This window comes from Abramis brama, assembly GCF_963993115.1.
Source record: "Abramis brama genome assembly, chromosome: 5".
Taxonomy (NCBI): domain Eukaryota; kingdom Metazoa; phylum Chordata; class Actinopteri; order Cypriniformes; family Leuciscidae; genus Abramis; species Abramis brama.
In genome coordinates, this window is record NC_139967.1 from 11,878,764 (window position 1) to 11,902,323 (window position 23,560).

The 23,560-nt window shown below is 37.9% G+C and overlaps 2 protein-coding genes across 3 annotated transcripts; both read left to right on the forward strand.

The window, feature by feature from the left end:
• Positions 1-153: 153 nt before the first annotated feature.
• On the forward strand, positions 154-15,108 carry ankrd13a (ankyrin repeat domain 13A). Of its 2 annotated transcripts, none has more exons than XM_084115647.1 (15): positions 154-903; positions 2,228-2,363; positions 2,700-2,824; positions 4,597-4,642; positions 4,746-4,889; positions 5,098-5,287; positions 5,972-6,038; positions 6,229-6,310; positions 6,965-7,026; positions 9,427-9,557; positions 10,426-10,583; positions 10,961-11,101; positions 11,585-11,772; positions 11,858-11,919; positions 13,170-15,108. In XM_084115647.1, the coding sequence occupies exons 1-15, from the start codon at positions 796-798 to the stop codon at positions 13,363-13,365; spliced, it is 1,836 nt and encodes a 611-aa protein (XP_083971773.1). In that variant the 5' UTR covers positions 154-795; the 3' UTR covers positions 13,366-15,108. The 2 variants fall into 2 exon arrangements, with proteins under 2 accessions (XP_083971773.1, XP_083971774.1); XM_084115648.1 differs by having other exon boundaries at positions 585-903; positions 11,597-11,772.
• Positions 15,109-20,136: 5,028 nt separating this feature from the next.
• Positions 20,137-22,071, forward strand: LOC311083825 (calcium-responsive transcription factor-like). The gene is made up of 4 exons (XM_084115561.1): positions 20,137-20,286; positions 20,392-20,457; positions 20,647-20,759; positions 21,401-22,071. The coding sequence occupies exons 1-3, from the start codon at positions 20,149-20,151 to the stop codon at positions 20,731-20,733; spliced, it is 291 nt and encodes a 96-aa protein (XP_083971687.1). The 5' UTR covers positions 20,137-20,148; the 3' UTR covers positions 20,734-20,759; positions 21,401-22,071.
• The last annotated feature ends 1,489 nt before the right edge of the window (positions 22,072-23,560 follow it).

The window sequence follows — 23,560 nt, forward strand, 5'->3', positions numbered from 1 at the left end:
CTACAAACACAAATGAGCCAAACAGTGTCGGAAAATGAAATGTAAGGCATCTAGGACGCGATCTTCATAACATACTGCGTTCGTTTCCGCGCATGCGCAGGAGCGGTTGAGGTCGCGAGCCGCTCCTGATGAGCTAAAGATCATTTAAAACTCAGAGGCGGCGTCGCGCTTACCCTCACAGGCGAACGAATTTCAGACAGTACCAGTGAGATTAATTATTACGATTATTTACTGATGTTTCTTTTGAAAACATTTTTGTTTTACCTTATTTAATCGAACTAAGATTACGCAAAGTTCACTCACTGACTTAACAGAATTTAGCCATATTTTATAACACGACCACCCCTCCTTCATATGGAATGGTTTAGTCTGGCGTTGGGCTTGTCAATTTTATTTAGAAAAAATAATAATTTATCCTTTACGATTTTGTGATAGAGTATATATAGCTAATTAGGCTCTTATCGACCATTTTATGTTGAGAATATTATTTATAAATACAACTAAATGCAAAAAGGTTTGGGGGAACAGTTTTTCAAATGACTGGATACACCCCTACCCAAATAGTTCCAACCTGCCACTTCCTTGTTTTTCAAAAGTTTATTTTGAAAAAAGTTGGTTGCGTTTCGGCGTCTCCTTTGCTTAGGCGTCTTCATCTGTTTAATAACCAGAGTCTCTGTATATTTATCATAAATGGATTAAACGCATGAAGAGATTTGATGGTTCATGACAGTAGCTAGCTCGAAGGCTGGCTCTTGATTTCGGAGGCTGAGACACGGAGAGTTTGTTCGAGCCAGAATGTTATCCGCCACCGCTGCCAGCGTCGAGGATTTCAGCCTCAGGTTTCCACTGCATATCCTGGTGTGGGAGAATGATTACAGGAAGCTGGAAAAAGAGCTACAGACGGTATGTGTGAGATATCCGTAAATGCTGCTGATGTCTGTACACTCTACGAAGCTAATGGTAAAATGAATCAATGATTTGACCGCTGAGAGATTTCTTCCTCCTGTGGATGTCATGACATACTTGTCATGTATTTAATAATCTAATGAAATTGGACTTGGTGCATTATTGGATCTTACTGCAAAATGCTTCATCAGCTTGCAATCCACTTGTTAGCCACAGCCCTGCTGTTTTGCATTGCACTGGTGAGCTCATCTTAATAACAGTAGAGATTCATTTCACTGCACCATCCTATAGTTGTGCTTTTTAAATTGAGTTCCGTGGAAAACTTTAGAGAAATTCAATGTAAAAAAATAAATACAATATGATAATAAATAATAACTCCAACAGTACTGCAGTTGGTAGAAAAAAACGTAAACGAAATTAAATAATATTTTACACATATTTATAACATTAATTTTTCACAGTATAAATGGGGTCTTTATACATTTAAATACATAGATGCCTTTTACATTTTAGGATGGGTGATACCTCACGTGAGGATGATCATATTTGTGGGTACAGTGGGGAAAATAATTATTTGATCCCCTGCTGATTTTGTAAGTTTACCCACTTACAAAGAAATGAAGGGTCTATAATTTTTATTGTAGGTTTATTTTAACAGATAGAGACAGAATATCAACCAAAAAATCCAGAAAAACACATTATATAAAGGTTGATTAGCATTTGATCGAGTGAAATAAGTATTTTGTCCCCTACCAACCAGCAAGAATCCTGCCTCCCACAGATTGGTTATGTGCCCATGTGGAACACAGATTAGCCCTGTCACAGTGTCACTTTAAGAAAGTACCCCTAATGTCCTAATGTCAGTGGACACCTGTCCACAGAATCTGTATCTTCAATTCCAACCTCTCCTCCACCACCATGGGCGAGACCAAAGAGCTGTCAAACGTCAGGGACCAGATTGTAGACCTTTATATAATGTGTTTTTTCTGGATTTTTTGTTTGATATTCTGTCTCTATCTGTTAAAATAAACCTACCATAAAAATTATAGACCCTTCATTTCTTTGTAAGTGGGCAAACGCACAAAATCAGCAGGGGATCAAATAATTATTTTCCCCACTGTATGTGGCATCTAAAAGATTGAAAATAGGTGACAGATAAATCCGACATCATGACATCGTTTCACAGGAAGAGGGTCTAATATTCTGGTTAATTACAGTTGCGTTCTCCCCACCCACAAGCCATGCAGCAATGCTTATTATTTTTGCCCCTTTTCAGTCTCCTCCATAAGATATGAACCGTCTGTGTTTACACTCCTTTCAGAGTTACATTGAAGAGGTGGATCCCCGGGGCCGGACCCCTCTGCACCTGGCCGTCTCACTTGGGCACTTGGAGTCCGTGAGAGTGCTGCTCAGACACGGCGCAGATGTTTCCAAAGAAAACGCCAAACATTGGACAGGTGGGAATGAAGACATAGCAGTCTTCAAAGAAAAACAGCATTGGCTCTCACAAGAATGCCATTAGAACTATTACCACCACCACTTCCTCGGCTTGTGTCATCAGTGGTTTTTCCAGCCAGTGAAAGTGTTTAGTACCTCTGTTTCAGCTTTTCCGAGATGCTGCGAGCATTAGATATACTCTAATAATCCCCTCCTTACTGGTCATTAGTCATTTTTGTCATATGTGATTTATAGTGCACTGTATAGTAGTGCTAGACTAGTATGTTTACCTTTCCATTATAAGTCTATATCCTTGGGTAAGCATAAATAGGTCATCTATCTTGTTGTCTGTACAGTGCTGCAGGAAGCGGTTAGCACAGGAGATCCTGAGATGGTGCAGCTGGTGCTCCAGCGGCGAGATTATGTCAAAGCCTCCACTGCGCTGGGTGGCGTTCCAGAGCTACTGTGCAAGATCCGAGAGGTGCGTCTGTCATTTGATCCTGTTTATTATTTTTGTGAATTTAATGAATTAGAAAGCGATGCATAAGGATGTAGTGTAACGACGAATTATTATTTTTTCCGAAGTGTTAACAACTTAGTGTTAACTAATAATTGTTGCAAACTGGTACTACCAACAAAATATTAGTGCATTTCTGGAACTGGGCGTCGTTACACTACATCCTTATGCATCGCTTTCTGCCAGGACTTTTCGTCGACGTCCGGGTTAGCAGTAGCATGAGCCGTCAGGCAAGTGTTTTTTAAATAAACTCCTGATGTACTTAACTTTCCAGTGCCTCGTTTTATGAGTACAGAACCCATTTGTACTACTGTAGAAGTTTGGTTCCATTCTGGGCATTATTAGTGGGGCAATTTACGAGATACATCATAGGATCCATTAGCGCCTGCACTAAGCCATCCGGCTGATATCTCTAAATAAGCTCTAACTTTAATAATGTTCGACCAAGGCTTCTGGGGGGGTGTTTGGCTCGAGGTCATGGTGCAAAGGACCCTAGGTTGATTTTACTCCGAACCATCCCTTTAATATAAGCGGTCAAGTTTTATCAATTTAATGCAATTTTTCTAAAACAAATCTTACTGACTCTGACCCCAAGTTTTTGAATGGTAGTGTGTAAATGATATTATGCTTTTGCCATTGATTTAGCTACATGGCCATTACAAAACCCTTTCTGTGTGTTAACATCAAAGGCATATTGTTTTATTCTTTCAGCAATCAGACTTTTTTCATTTGGCACAGGCATTTCCTAAGCTCAAATATTGTAGCTTTTGCTTTCACTTTTCACTGTGCACTGCATATGCTTTCATGCTACCGAACAACCTCATAAATTCCCCTTCTGTGGTGCTATTTGCAACACTTTTTATATGGCAGTGACACATGACGCTTGTGTTGAAGCCAGCCGCGGCTCGTCTGTAAGGACATAGAAACTGACTCAATAATAAATTGTAAATATGTTTTGCATTCTGCAACAAATATTTTTGGGATTTTCAAGACTATTTTTAGTCATAAAGTGAGCAGGATGTATTAAATTTGAACGTATAGCTTCAGCAGTAATGTATTATGATACTAAGCTGGGCAGAGAGTGCCTGACCTCTGCACAGCTCTACAGCGCCCCACAATTTTCCAATGTAAATCTGTGCTGAAAAATGGAACTGTGGTGTGCTCTAATAGAGAGCCATTGGCGGCCCCTTACGTAACCTCGCTCCAGACCAAGACGACATCAATCAGCTTTAGCTATATGTATATTAGTCTGCATCAGGTCAGTAACTAGTTGGCTTTTCTGTTCGTCCTATGTGGAGTAGCATGTCAAATTAATGAAAGTATAAATCCTTTAGTTTAAACATGCTGTGTTTGTTTAAGGTTTGTTCTGAGAATAGACATGACTTTGTTTTCCTCACTGGAATTCCTCCATTTGTAATATTCTAAAACAACATTCCGAGGCAATAAATATACGTTGAGTCAATACTAAGATAGCATTCTATACGTGTGTCACGTGTACTTGAAGCTTGTCAATCAACATTAGAGCTCCACCCTAAGGCTGAATAACGCCTCTGCCAAGAGTGTTATGCATGTTCGGCAATGAGAATATAAATCTTACAAAATGTCTATCATAAACTAGAGCTAAGACCCAGAATCCGCCCTACCTAAATTTAGTCCTAAATTTAGTAAATTTAAAAAAGCCCTGATGCAAGTCATGTGAAAGGGCCTGAAGTGTAATGAACCTCTTTTTATCCCAGTCTCCAGATTTCTACATGGAGATGAAGTGGGAGTTTACAAGCTGGAGTAAGTGTTCTTTTCTATTTTTTTTTTCTCCTCTCATGAATCCTTATGACTTTTTTTCTAGGACGTTGAATGATCCTCAACTTGTGCTTCTTTCTCACTCCAGTTCCTCTGGTATCCCGCGTGTGTCCCAGCGACGTGTGCAGAATCTGGAAGAGTGGGGCCTGTCTGAGAGTGGACACCACCCTGCTGGGCTTTGACAACATGACCTGGATCAGAGGAAGAAGAAGCTATATCTTCAGAGAAGAGAGTTAGTTATTCTCTCTGACTGTCTAGTCTAGTTCACCCATCTGTAGTTTACACATTCATTTGGTGGTGGGGCTCTAGCAAATGTGCTGTGAATTCATCTGAAGCCTACACTAAGTTCACATTTGTATGTTCACCAGTGCACTTTGCATGAGGATGAATAATATGCCTGATGTTTATTTGTGATTGATCAGTAACGTGTGTTCTCACAGACAACTGCACTGAGCTGATGGAAGTTAATCACGAGGACGAGGTGGTGGACACCGAGCGCTTTGATCTCTCCCGCGAGATCGAGGATGTCACTCTGGACTCCATGCAGCCCGCTGAACAGGAAGTTGCCAAGAGGCTGACAACACCTATTGTTAACACATATCTGGACACAAGGGACATTGCATTTGAGAGGTATGGCCACGTATATACTATTTACTTTTAATAAATATACTACTGTTCAAAAGATTAGGGTTAGTTAGACTTTTTAATGTTTTTGAAAGAAGTCTCTTCTGCTCACCAAGGCTGCATTTATTTGAAATACAGTAAGAAAAAAGTAATATTGTGAAATATTATTACATTGTAAAATAACTGCTCTCTATTTTTTATGTAACTGTTTTCTACTTTCCTGTGAAGGCAAAGCTGAATACTCAAGTCTTTAGTGTCACATGATCCTTCAGAAATCAATCTAATATGCTGATTTAGTGCTCAGGAAACATTTCTTTATTAATATCAATGTTGAAAACAGTTGTGCTGCTTAATATTTTTGTGGAACCCCTGGTTAATGTTTTTCACGATTATTTGATGAATCAGATGTTCAGAAGAACAGCTTATATTTGAAATATCATTTTCTTGTAACATTGTTAGTGTCTTTACTGTCATTATTTATCAGTTTAATGCATCCTTGCTGGAAAAAATTAATTCAATAAAAATCTTACCGACCCCAAACTTTTGAACAATAGTGTATATGAAAATATATGGATTGAATATTTTTGAACATTGACTCAAACTGACTTAATTGAAATTTAACTCTTAACACCATTTTTGTTGCTGAAGTTTAAATCAAAGATGCTATTAAAACGTTCATTCTGTGCTCAGGTCTAAATCCGGTATCTGGGGTTGGAGGTCAGACAGAACAGAAGTAGTAAATGGATTTGAAGCCAAGGTGAGCCATCAACCAGCTGTTTTTGAACTATAATACCATTAAGAATCATTGGAAGGAGAAAATTTGCTCTTTTAGAATTACAGATACTCCAAAGTGTTAATCTTCAGAAACATCAGACTCTCTTTTTAGAGTAGTGAGTTTAAGAATAAGGCAGTCTTTGTCCTGTGGGTGATGATGCTGCTTTTGGCAGGTTTTTTCAGTGAACAATGTGAACGTTGTGATTCGCACCAGGACGGAGCACCTCACAGACGAGGAGAAGGCCAGGATAAAAAGTAATTAACCCACTTTAAGATTTACACTATATATATCATACCCCTTTTCCACCAAAATGGTGTTGATGCTCGACTGGGAAACTGCTAATCTCTCTCAAAACCGACCTATGTTTCCATTTACTTGAGGGATGAACTGTGACTTAATGATGTTATTACAGTACATAACCAGCACACAAACAATCTAGCACACCACAGTCTTTGTTTAACCAGTGTAACAAAGTATTTTGATTCAGCGTGTTTATGCAATCACAAGCTGCTTTTGATGGAATGGGCTGAAGTTTTAACAATCAATTTACACATATTGAATAGATGGACAGAGAAAATTAAGTGGAGCAGCTGTGCGGAGTGACAAACATTTAACAAAATGTCTGTCATTTGAACATGCGACTATCACCGCATTTGTGTTTCCGCTGTAAACAGATTTGAGGAGCAGTCTAATGTGATGTAGTCCCCTGGCCTCTGACATTATCAGTTTCAGGTTGTAGGGATCAGTTTGAAGCCCGTAATTGCTTTTCCGCCAATGAAAGCACATGGAATTGTTCCACATTGGGATCCAGCACCCTGTCGGTGGTAAAGAGTCAATAGGCTGTTCCCTGCAGTTCTCTGTTATGTTAACTGATTAATATCAATTTCTGATGCTTTTGATCTCTACAGGTGAAAGGAATGTTCTGGAATCTTTGCTCGGCACCGTAGAACAACAGATCGGTGCTCAAGGGGTAAGACGAGCACACGAAACAGACACTGAATTTATTTTCTTCTTAAAGGCAGGGTAGGTAGGAATTGTCTAAAAAACTTATTTTCCAAATTTGTTTAAACTTTATTTATATATCAATACATAATTAAAATGTAAGTACTCTGAAAAAGAAAGTATAAAAATCGAGTGTCTGTAGACCTCTCACGACTGTTTTAAAGACAGCTCATTATTTCCATTCACTCCACCCCCTCCCTTCTGGGCTCCTTCCAAAGCCACGCCCCCAAAACACATGAACGCGCGACTCCGACCGCTGAACTGGAAGACGCATTATTTACCTGAGACGAGCGGAGAGGAAGGAGCACAGTGCATGTAGTGACATCATGTCAGAATCACATGTAATAAAAAAAATCTAACTTTATCATTATGAATATAAACAAATAAGATGTATTTTAGTACTCACTATCAAGCTAGCATATTGATATTGGTAAAGTTTAAAATATATATTTTTTGATTCGCTAACGAGCTAGTTATATCTATAAGGCAAAGCTAAAAACAGGTTGCATTGCATACACGTTTTTCCATTACCATCAGTTACACTGTGATGAAGATGAATTTCATGTAAGATTCATAACATATACGGTGTTCTGCATGTAAGAGTTTCCATGATGAAAGCATTGTTGACTCTGATGAGGACTACACTCCAGAGACAAGTACCGCATCGTCAGCTCGAGGACAGGTCCGGGGTCGAGGGCGAAGCAGAGGAGGTCGTGCAAGAGGCCGTGCAACTAGGGTCCGAGGATATTGACACGCGTTTTATTCAAAGACTTTTTGTTCATTACCTTTTCTAGTACTGTCTTCCTTTTTTGCCTTGTTTGCCTTCGCTAACTGCATATGCCGGTAATGTGAATTTTTGATTGCTCTTTCTCTGCCATTGTTTTGCTATTCCTAGGTTCCGTGCCTCTTGAATTCCTCAAATCAAACGGGTGCGCGCGCATATGGGCAGATCCTGTGTGGCAAAAGGGTGGTTGCCATGGTTGCGAGAGAGTGACAGTCGCCTAAGCCAATCCTTTGTTTCGTCCCGAATGGAAATAATGAGCTGGTTTAATGCAGATTAAACGGTCTAGAGTCACTCGATTTTTATACTCTTTTTTTTCAGAGTACTTACATTTTAATTATGTATTGATATATATAGAAAGTTTAAACAAATTTGGAAAAAAGTTTTTTATAAAATTCCTACCTACCCTACCTTTAACTGTTTGGACTCTTCAGCCACACTTAAGAATGTATGTCTGTCATTAAATTGGATGCAGAATATCAAACCAAGCGGCATTTTCTCCGAAATAACTGAGTTTTAACCAACAGGTCTCAAGGTGATTTTTAGTGGGTCTATGAATCTTCTCTAGTTCATCACATTAACTATGAACATGTTCCAAATACTTTTTGTATATTTTGATCAGTATCTATTGATTTGTAATTTGAAACCTAACAAACTTCCTTTTGTGGATTGTAATGCTTAATGGGCCCTATTTTAACAATCTGAAACGCAAGTATCAAACGCGAAACGCAAGTAACTTTGTGGGTGGATCTCAAATCTAAAATGGGTTGGTCTGAAGTAGCTACATTACTCATAGGTGTGGTTTGGGCGTAACGTGAAATAAACCAGTCAGCGTCATCTCACATTCCCTTTAAAAGCAGGCGCGCCTGTTCCATGGCGGGTTGCTATTATAACGGCGGATTTGCCAGGCTACATTATAGCTGGGAGCCGGGAGCGCAAGTTCATTCCCTAATTTACTGATGTGCGTCTGTGGAGGGAAAAGTCCGCTGTGCGTCGGGTGCAAAATAGGAATGATACATGCGTCGGTGTACAAAGTCAGTTGCGCTGGGTGCAAGATAGGGCCCAATGTGTGCTTGTGCCATCTTTCTTTTAAAAAATATATCTTGGTTTGATACTTTTTCTAATTCAGTGACATTCATATTTCCATGTGGCTTAAAGTCAACATGAAACAGAAGGTCCGATAGTCTTTTCTTCCCTTTTGTGATGTATGTCCGAGTAAACAACATGGTTACGACGAAATGTAGAGCGAGACTTGATTTTGTCAATCGGAAATTGATTGGATGGTTGTGGTTTGCTATTGCTAAGATCTCATGTGAGTGACAGGTTATCCCACCCTCGCGACATTAAACGTGGCATCAGAGAAGAGATATTGCTGCAAGAGAGGAGTTATTTTGATTAAAGATGATGGGGACACAGGATGTGCATTTGAAAACATTGATAATAAATACTGCAATATTTCATTAAGAAATAAGAATTGTCAGTTTTGATTTCATGGTGACTTTAAGCATCTCCCAGTGTTTTTTGCGACCACTGTATTTTACAAAGCTGGAAGGATTCTGTATTTTATATTTCCATGTATGATTACAGGACATGACTATGGAGTTTGCCACTGCCACAAACCCCACAGCTATTACTCCAGAGGAGTACTTTAACCCCAACTTCGACCTGCAGGGTAGAGATATTGGTCGACCCTTTGAGCTCACCATCAGAACACAGAAGTAAGAGAAGACATTCACTCAACCTCACAAAAAATTCAAATAAATAAAATGTGTGTGTATGTAAATGTATATACATACATATACTCTGCCCAGCCAAATATAAGGTTGCGGTTTGGATTTAAATAGGCAAATGCTTAAGAGTCAATGATTGGATTGTTATTTCAGTGATTATTATGATTCTAGGCAACAGTTCTTCTGACCCTAATTGATGGAGTGTGTAGCTTTTCATTTCTTAAACAAGACATTTTCACACATGAATTGGCACCAATCCAGACCTTAATTTCATTGAAAGTCTTTGGGATGTTCTGGAGGAGTCTTTACAGAGTGCTGGACTCTTGCATTGTCAATACAAGATCTTGACCAAAATTCGATGTACCTCTTTAAGAAATGAAAAGCTACACACACCATCAATTAGGGTTAGAAGAACTGTTGCCAAACATAAAACATGCTAGAATCATAATAATCACTGAAATAACGATCCAGGTGCATCTATTTTTGGTCAAGATCTTGTAATGACAATGCAAGAGTCCAGCACTCTGTACACTCCATCAATCAGGGTTAGAAGAACTGTTACCAAACATATAACATGCTAGAAACATGGTAATCACTGCAATTATGATCCAATTATTGACTCTTAAGCATATTTATTTATTTAGCACGTATGCTGACACACAAAATAAATAAATTATATATGTACACTCTGCTGTATGATTTTAGAAAAAGTCTCTAATGCTCACCAAGGCTGCATTTATTTGATGGAAAAAGTTACATTGTGAAATTACAGTTTTGCTGACCTCAATCTTTTGAGTTTGTGTGTGTGTGTTGAAGAATTGAAGCAATGGTTTGAGTTTTTGTGACCCCTTCTCAGGTTTAAAGGCACCCTGTGGATGAGCGAGGAGCATCCTCTGTCTCTGGTGGAGCAGGTCACTCCCATCATTGACCTGATGGCTCGCACCAGCACTCACTTTGCCCGACTCAAGGACTTCATCAACCTCAGGTTTCCCCCTGGCTTTCCTGTGAAGATCGGTGAGTGGAAGAATGAAAAGAGGAACAAAGCCCTACTCCTCAGTTCTGAAATTAAACCCTGTCCAGCATAAAATTTGCATTTGTAATGTTATGCTTCAGCTTGAATATTAACTTATCTAACTTGCAACAAAACTGCAAGTACACTTAAAGTCAACTAAACGTTTGCAAATTATGTATGGAAGATGGTTTAGTATTAACTAATCTAACTGTTTTTCAAGACTGCTTTAACGTTTCAAGCCTGAACGTAGGTGTTGTCTTTAAAGAAAATTTTGTAAAACATTTCTGCCTAAACTTTGGTAGTCAGACAGAGAATACAGATATCAATTTTGTATATTGCTTGTGTGAATGGCAAATCTATTTCTATTGTTTTCCTACAGAAATCCCACTGTTCCATGTGTTGAATGCCCGCATCACATTTGGAAACGTCAACAAGTGCAGTACAGATGAGCCTCTGGACACCAACCAATCAGCTTCTACACCCACACCTACAGAAGAGAAGTGTGACAACCAGGCTTCAGGTTTGGAAATAGATTGATTTATTCCTCGTCTGTTTGAATAACTTTTAAAGGGATAGTTCAACCAAACATTCAGTCATCATTTACTCACCCTCAAGTTGTTCCAAACCTATATGAATTTCTTTCTTCTGCTGAACACAAAAGAAGATATTTTGAAGAATATGTTTAGCCTAACAGTTGATGGGCCCCATTGACTATGAAAAAATGACTATGGAAGTCAATGGGGTACATCAGCTGTTTGGTCACTGACATTCTTATCATCTTTTGTGTTCAACAAAAGAATGAAATTCATTCAGGTTTGGAAGAACTTGAGGGTGAGTAAATGATGATGGAATTTACATTTTTTGGGTGAACTATCCCTTAAACTGTACCAATCACAAACCATCTCAAGCACTTCACCTCATATTAAGAATGAGTTATCTGGATTGATCCAGCAGGGAAATAACATGTTCTAACATGTTGTATTTTTCACTAAATGTTGTTTAGTTGCTCTTGCAGAACCTGCTCAATTCGAGGTGTGTCCGTCTGTGTTCATGGCACCTTCACACTATCACCACCGAGGAGGCTACCGCCACACCAACACACGCCATTACAACCCAGTGCACCATGATGAAGAGCTGCTCCAGTACGCCATTCACCAGAGCCTGCTTGAGTCCAGTGCACTTAATTCACAGGTCAGGAAGCTTCCTGTGACTGTATTTTGTGCAATTCTTGATGTTGTCTGTCTCTAATATGCAGTCTGGTGGGTCTTTTTTGTAGGAAACTTTGAGTGATTCTGATGGACAGGCGACACAATCCATGATGAACCGGTTGAGTGATGGGTAATTTCTACATTATATGTCCAGTCTTTTGTTCTGGGGCAAATACGGTTACACATTCTGGGGTGCGTTAGCCAAATATGGTCGCAAGTTCTGCCGTTATCGGCATAGTTCAACGAGTCTGTGTTTCTCGAAACCATGGTTCCAACGAACATTCACAAACAGCATCGCAAAGTTGTGTGGTTGGAACGACAGCTCTTGACCTGAGGTTAGAAGCATAGTTTCTTGTTTGCATGACATGTGGACTCAATAAATCCTTATCTTGAGCAAAATAAGCAAGCTAACATTCAGTACAATCTATTATTCTTTTATTTAGAATACATACAAATGTAATTTAGCCTATGTGTTTTAGTTTGTCAAGAGATTTAAAGCACCGTTTTTGAAGAGTGTGTATGTGCACTAGTACTTAAGAACGAGCCTATGATTGAATCTGGAAATAAAGCAAAATAACTGAGAAATATGAGAAATAGTCCTCAGGTGTCATGTCCGTAATTTATAGCAAAATATCTAGCATTAATTCGATATTAAACATATTCATTAAAAGTAGTTCAACTCCTACACCTGCGTGACATCATAAACCAGCGTGGTTGAACGACCAATTTGCTACAATACGGTTTCAGGAAACAGTCGTGAGTCGTGACTACTTAGTTGATTTCTTCAACGATGCTTTGTACTATGGTAGTCAAGCAGCGAGTTACGTCGTTGTACGGGAAACGCACCCCTGATCAAGAGTTTAGAGGTTGGTGGGTATTTTTTAAGAAATGCATAAATCAATACTTTTATGATGTTACAAATATTTTCTATCTAAAAAAAAAATGCTGTTCTTTTGAATTTTCAATTCATCAAAACATCATGAAACGTCACACTTTCCACAATAACATTAAGCGGCACAACTGTTTTCAACATTGATAATAAGTAATGTTTCTTGAGCACCAAATCATCATATTAGAATGCTTTCTAAATGATCATGTGACTCTGAAGACTGGAGTAATGATGCTGAAAACTCAGCTTTGCCATCACAGGAATAAATTGCATTTTAAAATATATTAAAGTAGAAAACAGTTATTTTAAATTGTAATAATATTTCACAATATAGCTGTTTAACTGTAAAGAATCTCTTTGACCCCAGCCTTTTGATCAGTAGTCTAGTTAGCAGAAGAAAAGTATAGGTAGGGTGATTTATTTTATTTATTTTTTCATTCCTGTGTACATTTTATTAAATTGTGTTGTTATGTTCTGTTACATAACCACAGGTCTGAGTCTGAGGGAGTCTTAGTAGACCTCAGTGATACCACAACCTCCAGCTCTGTCTCCACCTCCAGCCCCGACACTGACCTGCGATTGGCCATGGAGCTTTCGGCCCGGGCACAGGAGGAGGAAGAAAGGAGAAGGAAAGAAGAAGAAGAGGAATTAGAGAGGATTTTACAACTCTCCTTAATGGAAAAGTGACGGAGTAAGATGAGGGAAGGAAAGACAAAGGGAGTCCCTGTTATTGCCATAACCATTAAAACCTTTTTATTTATACCTTTCTTCAGATTCACGCAGCTCTCTGTTGCCACTGACATACGACTACACTTAGTTATTCAGTTTGGAGCCGACATCCTTAAGGTTCTGCTTCCTTAGCCAAAAAATACGCAAATTTTTTTCATGCTTTCCGCTTTCTTTCCCTCGTTTAAAGAGGCGATCACGCATGTATTTTATAAGAAATCAGTGCTGCTTTTTTTAATATTATGTGGTAGAAAGGTTGTGATGTCCTTGACAGTCCAAATATGAACCTATGTGAGTTTGTACATCTTGACAGTAATGACTAGATACGTTTTGTGTTTGTTTTGATAGAAAGGAAGGTTTTTTTTGCATTAACATTAGATTTAGGTTTATATTAATACTATATCTCAGGGTTAAACTGATCACCAGTCATTGGTTCCTTTAAAACCATTTTATACACAGCCAAGGAAAGTGAAAGAAATGAATGTTTTACACAAAGCAGTAGGACAGTACCATTCTTAACCCCCCCCCGTGTGCTTTTGTCATTAGACCACTTCTGACTGAAGCATCTGTACTGTAAAGGCAATAAATCCACACCACTGTGCCTCGCTGGAGTAAGAGGCACTCATACAGACCGGAATATTCCCGAAAGGGGCTGTCCGATGTAAGCCAATACGCCTCAAGCTTTTAGTCTGCCTAATTTGTAATACGATACAATAAAACCGCTTGGATCGCCAAACGTATGTTGTAATGCAAAGCATGAATGTGGCAGTCCTGGGTCACTTTTTCTGGCACCAACCAAACCTCATGCTACACTAAAGGACTAAAGGACTAGGGGAATGTGTGACGAGAAAACCAGCTGTTTTTGTTTCGGAAGGTGACGTGGAAATGTGTGCGGTTGGACAGCATTGTTTGCTGACTGAGGTTCTGAGAAATGTGATGATTGATAAACGTGGAAGAACCTGCCCTGCTCTGTTTGGGAATCTTTAGGGAATCTCATGCTGTTCCTTCCTCTTGTAGCTGACAGTGCTATTTATTTTGTTGCATTTTTTTTTTTTTTTTTTATGTCTTTATTGTTCTTTTGTTGACTCCTTCCTGTAAGTGTTTTTAAAGCCTTGTGAGGCTCGAAAGACATTGACTTACAGCTTGCAGTATCTCTCTCACTACTTTTTGTATGAACCAGTGTGTTTGAACCGATTTTAACTATATCTGTCACCTCCTCATTTTTTTTTTTTTACATTTATATTGCTTTATTCTTCCTGTAGCAAACAAGGATCTGAGGCCACAATCTTGCATTTATAATAGGGATGTTGTAATAACAAGACATTGATTTTAGTTTCCTGATTATATTCTTATTCTATATTAACAACAGCCTAGAATAAATCAAATGTTCTGGCTACGATTATCCACACATCGTTATTCCTCGACAGAATCTATTTTCATTCTTTATTTAAAACCTAATTTAACTTTTGGTATTTGGGTATAAGTCTTAACTAACTAATTGCCAAAATGTTTAATGGTCTTTACCAGATCAGGGTTAGTGTTGGTTTGATTCTCGGTTAATTGTCATTGCTGCAAAATGCAAGTTTAAAGTATCCTGTTTGAGCATGTTGAAGAAATCCTGAAGGCATTTGTAAACTGTGATGTATGTTTGACACACACAAAAAAAATTGTTTTTACTTTAATAAAAGCACTTTATTGACTTTATGGCGCTTCATTAACTATGACAGCTGCATGGACATGGAAAATCAAATAATAAAGGCATAAAAGCTATTAAGTTGATCAGATCCATTTTAATACATTTTCATAAAAACCAAGTGTTTTTTTACTTATTTTTTACTAAGTAATTTTTACTTTGGTTATGAGTGAAAAATGTCAAACTTTGAACGTATAGTTTTGATGGCAACATATATGGCTCGTTTCCACTGAGTGGTATGGTACGGTTCGGGTCGGCAAACCATGAATCGGCTTGCGTTTCCACTGCCAACAGTACCCTTACTTGATAGGCGTGGTGTAGCACGAATGAAATGGTGAAATGAATGAAATGGTTCTTTTTTATACTTTATTTATTGACACGTTTGTCTTAAGATTCATGCTGCTCTGTTTTTTAATACGATCATTTCAAATCTATCAATTTATTTAACACTTATTTCAGGAAAATCTATCTCCTGTGCCTCATGAATTTTATTAAACAAACCAACAAATGGCACTGTTCTGATGTGTAACAAACTGTCTTTTTTTTTCTTGAATGCTTTTTAATATCTTTTTTGAAAATTGTTATCCATCACGAATATTCTTAAAGGGAAAGTTAATGGTATTTCTGGTTCTGTTTTCCTTCCCACAGTCAACCAATTAGATCTGTGACAATTACAGTAACATTATTCTAAAAAGAGCATTCTCCTTGTTGCACAGTGAGGTTTATTAGCCTCATACACGAGGGTAGGGGAGAGCGGGCCACAACCTAACGCGGGGACAGTTGTAACACACGTTTTAAATATTTTCACACATGGTAGCATGACGAAACTTTGTGTATTTACTAGTTGCCATATCAACACTACACTGTAAAAAATGATCGTAATTTTAACGGTAAAAGACTGTAAAAATGCTACAGTGAAAAACTGTTAATTGGTTAACAGAAAGTTTCCGTACTATTTACGGTAAATAACTGTGATAGATCTAACGGTACATTTAATGTAATTTTACTGTAACATACCGTTAAATTTACAGTTTTTGAAAGTGAAAAAACAACTCATTGTATAATTTACAGTGAAAAACCGTAAATTGACATTCCCACAATTCCCTGTGACACTTCACATTTGATGTATTTTTGTTGAAATAACTATGTTTGTTTCTTCATAGTTTTCTTCGTTTTTTCTAATCAGTTATGTACATTAGGGGTTTATGTTACATTTAATGTTGTTAAATTAATGTTTATTGCATTTTTAAAATTTCATGTGTTACCATGATGGTGTTTAATGTTTGTGTGAATGACACTGTGCAGCTTCTATATATATTAGTATTAACTTTCTTGTGGAAGAACTGCTTGTGTTGAGCTTTGATTGATCATGTGACTCTCATCACTGCTGTGATTGGTGGTTATCAGTATACAAAACAGATATTAATATTTCAATAGGACGGTAAATTAACATTATATCATATTACTGAAATCCAATGTTAAATATACAGTTTTTTTAAATTACCATTTTTTTTTTACAGTATTTTTCCGTTTTTTAACAGAAATTTTCTGGCGCCCCTGCTGCCAGAAAATTGCCGGGTTTTTTACGTTTTTTTTTTTTTACAGTGTATACAGAGAAAAAACTGCGCCAAAATTCAGAAATCTTTTGAAGATATCACTGAACATTTATTTACTTTTGTTAATTTTTATGTTTGGTGTTTATTTTAAATTAGACATTTGATATTATTTTAATCTCCAATATGTTATTTAACAGTTGATATGGTTATTCAATGCTTCGCTAACTAGCAGAAGACAGTATGGGTGTAAATCCCAGTTGTGCAGGTGAGGCATGTTGTGTAACACTGCGTTACAATGTGTTCCTATTAGAATTATGCTATTCTATTCTATACTTTTATTAATTCTATTGAGAAAACATAAGTAAAAGGTGAATAAAGACTGAGAGTCAATGTTCAGAAATTATTAATTATTATTATGTTTTGAACTATGTTGTATACAGAGATGGGCATAAATACATGGAAATGTATTTAAAATACAAATACAAAATACTGTGTGAAAAAAAAGTATTTAAATACAAATACAGTATTTTGTATTTTGAAAATACACAAAATACATGTGAAATTGGCCATCCATTGCAGGTATAGGTCACAGTGAATGAAGAAACTATAGGCCTACTGACTTTTCATTCCTAACCACATCTCTTTCTTTCTTTCTTTCTTTCTTTCTTTCTTTCTTTCTTTCTTTCTTTCTTTCTTTCTTTCTGGCAATTACAAATACATTTATGCAAAATAGCAGCCATTTATATAGGCTACTTATTTCTGGTTACAATGTAGGCTATTACTTGTGGTGAACACTATTAAAAAAATCATGCTGTATGTAAAACTGTGGGAACCTTTTCTGCTATCTAGCAAAGATGGATGGGCGATATGACCAATTTTTTTTTTTTTTTTTTTTTTGCAGGTAGTCCAATGCTTTTTAAGTAATTTTATGTTTATTTTATGTAAAGTTTATTTGTTTCTATAAGTTTATTAAAATTAGAAAGTGTATCTAAAATTTAGAATTAATTTAGATTCATTTGACACTATTTACCATTTTTGATTATTAATTTTTATGTACAATAAAACTAAAAGCTGAAGATTTTTGTGGAGTATCATTCATCAGCAGAGGTGTATAGTCCAGGGGTCAGAAAGTAAAAGTCCTGCCATATGTTTATTCCACTTATGAACCTGATTTCACTAATTTGTTCTACCTACTGGCTGAAAAACTGCTAATTAGGTGGTGTAATTAGGCTAATTCAGGTGACTGGAACAAAATCTGAGGAGGACTTTTACTTTCTGAACCTGGACTTTACACCTCTGTTCATCAGTGCTTCTTTTTCCACTCCAATGTTCCAATAATTCCTGTCCACTAAAAGCTGCACGGATATTTGCTTACCCCACAAATAGGCCCATATGCAAACGATTTAGAAAAAGTTCCATCAATTCAAACTTTATATCATCGCTATGATATGTAGTGTCATATCACCCAGCCCTAACATGCAGTAATGCTTTAAACACATTTGACAAGTTGATAAAAACCAACTATTCTTTCTTTTATTCTTTCATGTTAACTGAAGTGAATAATGCACTATTTTAACTTTAATCAACAAGTAGAATTGATCATGACATTCTCATCTTATAAAAAAAAGAAAAAATCACTGATCCAACGTTGAGCTAGTGAATGTCTGAACTAGTTGATGCACAAAATCAATACCCTGATAAAGAGGTTGACTGGCAAAAAGTATTTTGAAAATACAAAAATACTCATCTTAAATGTATTTAAATACAAATTACATTTGATTTTTTCCAAAGGCTTTAAAATACAAAATAGTATTTTGTATTTCAAATACGTATTTTAAATACATGTATCTGAAATACTGCCCATCCCTGTGTATGTATATATACACATGTATGTGTATATATATATATATATATATATATATATATATATATATATATATATATATTACTCATCTTTGTGTGTATGTAGTGGTGTTTGTTAAGGCCAGCATCACTGTTAGGAACTGGGTTCATGAATGAATCTGTGTGTTGAAATTCATTTTTAAAGTGAACATACCATTCTTGCATTGACTCATTTCTTTTGTTCACTAAAGTGTCTTATTTTTGCTTTTCCTAGTCTGGTAAATGTCCAGTAGCTGACCAAATAAAACTAAATATCTGCTCAAATTATAAAATTAATTCTGTTTTTAACCTGTGTCTTGATTTTGTAATTGCAGACACCAAGGGTGAAAAGAAACTTAAAGTTTCTTTCTAGAAACATCGAGCAGCTGAAAAGAAGAAAGCAAAGACGCATTGTAGGTTACACTAAGATTTATGTAGTGATCGTCAATCTTTACTGCCATTTGACTTTTCTCCTATAACAAAAGAAAATGAACGAATAATTTTGATTTATTTTAAGGCGTGCAAGTATATGCTTTGTTTACTGTGTTATGTTTGCTAACTTGCAAATCAATACATATTCATTGTCTGCATCCACTAATATCATAGACAAACAGTAGAGGGCGCTGCTCACTCAATGCCAGTGGCTCTCTCAACTTCTACAACTACTTCCTTCTATGACTGATTTCACCAAGTGCAACATGTTCCTGGATCCTGGAACAACATTCCCATCAACCAAAAGGATTGAAGTGTAAGCTTACAACCAGGGTTAGGTGCTTCTACATGTTATTCACCTAACGTTATCAATTCCCTCTGATTTTAGGGATAATTATGGGCAGGGTTATGTTTAGGGGTATGCATAGGGCTAGGACTACATTTTCAGACAGAAATTAAGAAAAATCCAGTTTGAGCAGGCGCAATTCAAAAGTGCTGATATAAGTCATATGACATCTGAAATGATGAGAGCAATCCAGCAGATTTCCACATGTGGCAGATTGTTCACCTATTAGAGAAAACTGCACATAACTGAAATACTAGCTGTAAGCGCTGGTGTGGTGAGGGTTACTGCATTGACAAACAAACTACCCAATTAAACTCCTGTTCTGGCTCAGTTTATCCCTTGCTTGAACAACGAGAAAACTGCTTCAGGCCATGCCCTATTCCTGGAGTTTAAGTGTACCTTAAATTATTGACAGTTTTATTGAAATGTCTTCTCATTTCTTTCAGTTCTCTTGATGTATTTGAGCCCCCAGTGAAGCCATTACCATCATGGGCACCAAACTGGGCTCTAAGACTGCGTGGGTGTGAGGTTTGTCCAGTAGAAAATGGGGGGGATTCTGAGAAAACTTTTATTTTACATTTCTGACATTATATTTTGCAACTGCGAGTTTATATCACACAGTTCTGAGAAAAAAAGTCAGCCTACCCTCTCGACTACACCCGCTCGTGGCAGAGAAGATCTGTGAGTTGGTAGCACAAGGTCATAACCAAGTTTACACTGTCCGCAAGCAGCTCAGGTATGACTCAGATGGTTTCAAATCTCCTTTGTTTTATTTGCTGGAAAAATATTTACCGTTGCTTTGTGAACGCCCTGGCAAGAGGTTTGTGGAACATGAGATGTTCAAGTCAGAGGGAGTGCCTGAGAGACACAGTCTGTGTTACTTTCCCACTGTCAGTGACATCAAGAACCACATTCATGAGGCTCAGAAAGCTCTTCAGCTGACAGCGGGACCACTGGCTACCTCAGATACAGAGGTGTGAACAGAAAACATGTTTGTAAAGCATTAGATTGGTGAGCACAAATATGCCAACCATTTTCTGTAGTAAGCATTTATTTTTCTGTTTTTGTTGTTGTTGCAGTGGAAAGCAGAGGCTAATAACCTGCTTCCAGAGACTTTGACCCTGACTCCTGCTACTGTGTGGATGGTAAAATACTGTTGAAATATTGTTTGAAATCCGACATACATTATTAAAACAATAATCTTGGAATAATTCAATACAATTTAGAGAGTAGAGGAAAGGTCCTGCCTCAAAAAGAAAGCACATACCTGTAGTCCAAGTATAAGCATTGTTTACCCTGCCACAGAATCTAGTGTACTGCTGTTATATTGACAGTGTCCTCTCAGAAGGAAGGACTCTTGGAAGAGAGTGACACTCTTCCTCCAGAGGCTGTGCAGCTCTTCAGCTCTCTCACCTCACTGAAGCCCAAGATCTTTGCACATCTCCAGGTGACCCTGTCCTGAAATAATCATTTTTTTATATGGATCTATTCATTTATTAAATTAATGCATTATTTTTTTTAAGTTTTTAATTTCTGAATAAATGTAAAAAGTTTCAGGGTGATCAACTGTTCTGATAGTATAATTGAAGAAACAAAAAACCCATTAAAATTAAATGCTTGAAAACCTGATTATGTAATAATTTTTTATACATTTTTGTTTTGAACTTTTTGTTAATGTTCCCATTAACTTATGAAAACATTATTTCATGGCTTTCAAAACCTCTAGTTTTAAACATTTTAAAAACTTTTGTTGTGAACGTTAAGGGAACATTCAATTTTATAGTTTTGCAAACATTATGTGAAGGTTACTTTTGAATGTTCTCTGAACATTCTGAAACAAGTTGTAACATTTAAAAAAATGTTAGATAAACATCCAACTGAAATATTTCAGAAAAAACTTGTGCTAAAGTTTTGAGAACATTATTTAAAAACATATAACTTTGAACAAATGTTCTATTAACGTTAATGGAAGAATGTTTGTTCATAAAAAAACTTGCCTGGCTTCATTTGTGAGAATGTTCCCTGTTGCCTGGGACAAAGCTGGTTGGCAAACTTATCCTTTAAGAGTGCTCTCCTCTTGTCTGACAGGCCATCCAGATACAGCCTGCCTTGTGTCCAGTTGAAGACACTGCCCAACCTACACCCCCACCACCACCAGAAGCCCCAGAGCTGTCCAGCCCTGCACCTCCACAGCCTGTTCTGCTGAGTCCGTCCCAGTTCCTCCAGTCAAGTGGCAGTGCTGGTGAAAGCATATCTCTGTGTGACCCCCCCTGCAGTGAACTGCAGTGAACCAAAGACGCGGTTTGAAATCGCTGGTGTTTATGATGTCACAAACTACCTTGTAACCAATCAGATCAACATGTGATTGTCAATGAGTGGATCTCTGAGCTGGTTAATTTGCATATAGAACCGGTATACTAAATGAGGCAAGGGTGTAGAGTTACATTCAAGCTATTTTAAGGCATGACAAAAAAAATTTCAAGGACAAAACAGAAGAACAGTAGAAGAAGAACAGTGTCTGTTTATGAAGTTCAGATTACTGTGATAGTGTTTACCTGTGAATAGTAATTGTTGTATTTTAATCATTTTCTCTGCTTGCCTGTATTTACATGATCGTGTGCCTGAATTTAGAAGAGAATTATTTCATATTTATCATACATATACAAGAATGTAAGAAAGTATAATATTGGCATTCCTCTGATTTAATTGGCCGAATGCAGCCTTTGCTAATATTAAACTGTTTTACCTTGTTCTGTTCGATCGGTTGCTTCCATTGATGACTTCCACAAATAATCAGTTTTTCTTGAATCATGAATTTTCTTCCATTCAGGTACCTCTGATGTTGTTGTCGTTGTAACAAGACAGTGATCTTCTGCCAGGAACATCAGGTCAATCTTCTGCTGTCCAGAATCAGGTGGTTTGTCTTCGTCTGGCATCTCAGCTGAGACCTGTCCACTATGGGTGACCCTAGCAGTAGTTGTGAAGTACCAGTGGCGTAGCTCTCAGCATCACTGATGCACACAAGCCCTCACAGCACGTCAAGCTGCAAACCGTGTGAGGGACCCTAACCTTTCCTAACCTGCAGTAACTGCTTAAAAGCAACCGCATATCAACCAACTAAGCTACTCTAAACATCCTGACAACCACAAACCCAATGCATGAAAAACCACTCAGAAGAGTCCAGCAACCGCAAAGCAACACGCTAACAACCGCGCAAAAAAACTTGGCAAACGCATGTCAACACACAGGAAACCATCCAAAACATCCCAACAACCGTGTAGCAAAACGCTAAAAACCACTTAGAACAACCTATGCACAGCATATCAATGCTTTGACAATCACCAAAAACATCCTGACAACCTCACAACAATGTGCAAAACACCTCTAGAAAATAAAACTTAACGTTACTCATAAAACTCTAAACTTACTCTACAAAATAAAACTTACTCATAAAACTATAAACTTACTCTGTAACTATATACAGTATTTACATACAGGCCCCGCTGTGTGATGCTCCGGGCTCCATGTGACACTGTGATGACTCAGTGTCTGGGCTTCTTTCTTCGGGGTTCCTCAGGCAGGGGCTCTTCACTGATGTCCACGTGGATTCGAGGAGCGAAGCCTCTGCTGGTTGTGGAGAAGCTCTCAGTGATCCGGACACGTCCATCAGGATGCTCCGTCTCCTCCAGTGAAGGGCGGTTGAGAGCCTCCCACAGTCGCTGCTTGATCTTCAGTCCTAGTTTAAGGCTGTATGGGACGCTGCCGACCACTGGGCGTCTTCAGCATGGGCTCCACCACAGAGCGGTAGATGTCCTGGTAGGCCTCTGCGCTGTAGCCATGGATGGAGACAGGCTCATCCTGCTGACGCACGTCCACTGAAGAGACTGAGACTGTTGGACGGATGTCAGGAAGGACAGCAGCGTTCTTCAAGTAGCGTTCTTCCAAACCTGTGGGTCTTCGAGCTTTGCCAGAGATGCAACTGTAAGTGTGATCTAACCTGACCAACGTTACAGCTGCCAGCTGTGGAAGCTCACTGGGGTCCGGACTGGAAGAGACGCCCTCCACCAAGAGTCCCCTCAGGCGTGTGGGAAGAGCCCTGGTTCTTCGTGACCGACGCTGCTCCATGATAATGAATCAAGAAGAACTACAAAGACTGGACAAATCACTAAGACTTACCAAATTGTAGAGTTTTGAAGAGCTTGCAGCAAGTGCGTTCAGGCTTCAAGGCTTCAGAAACAGTTGTGTTGA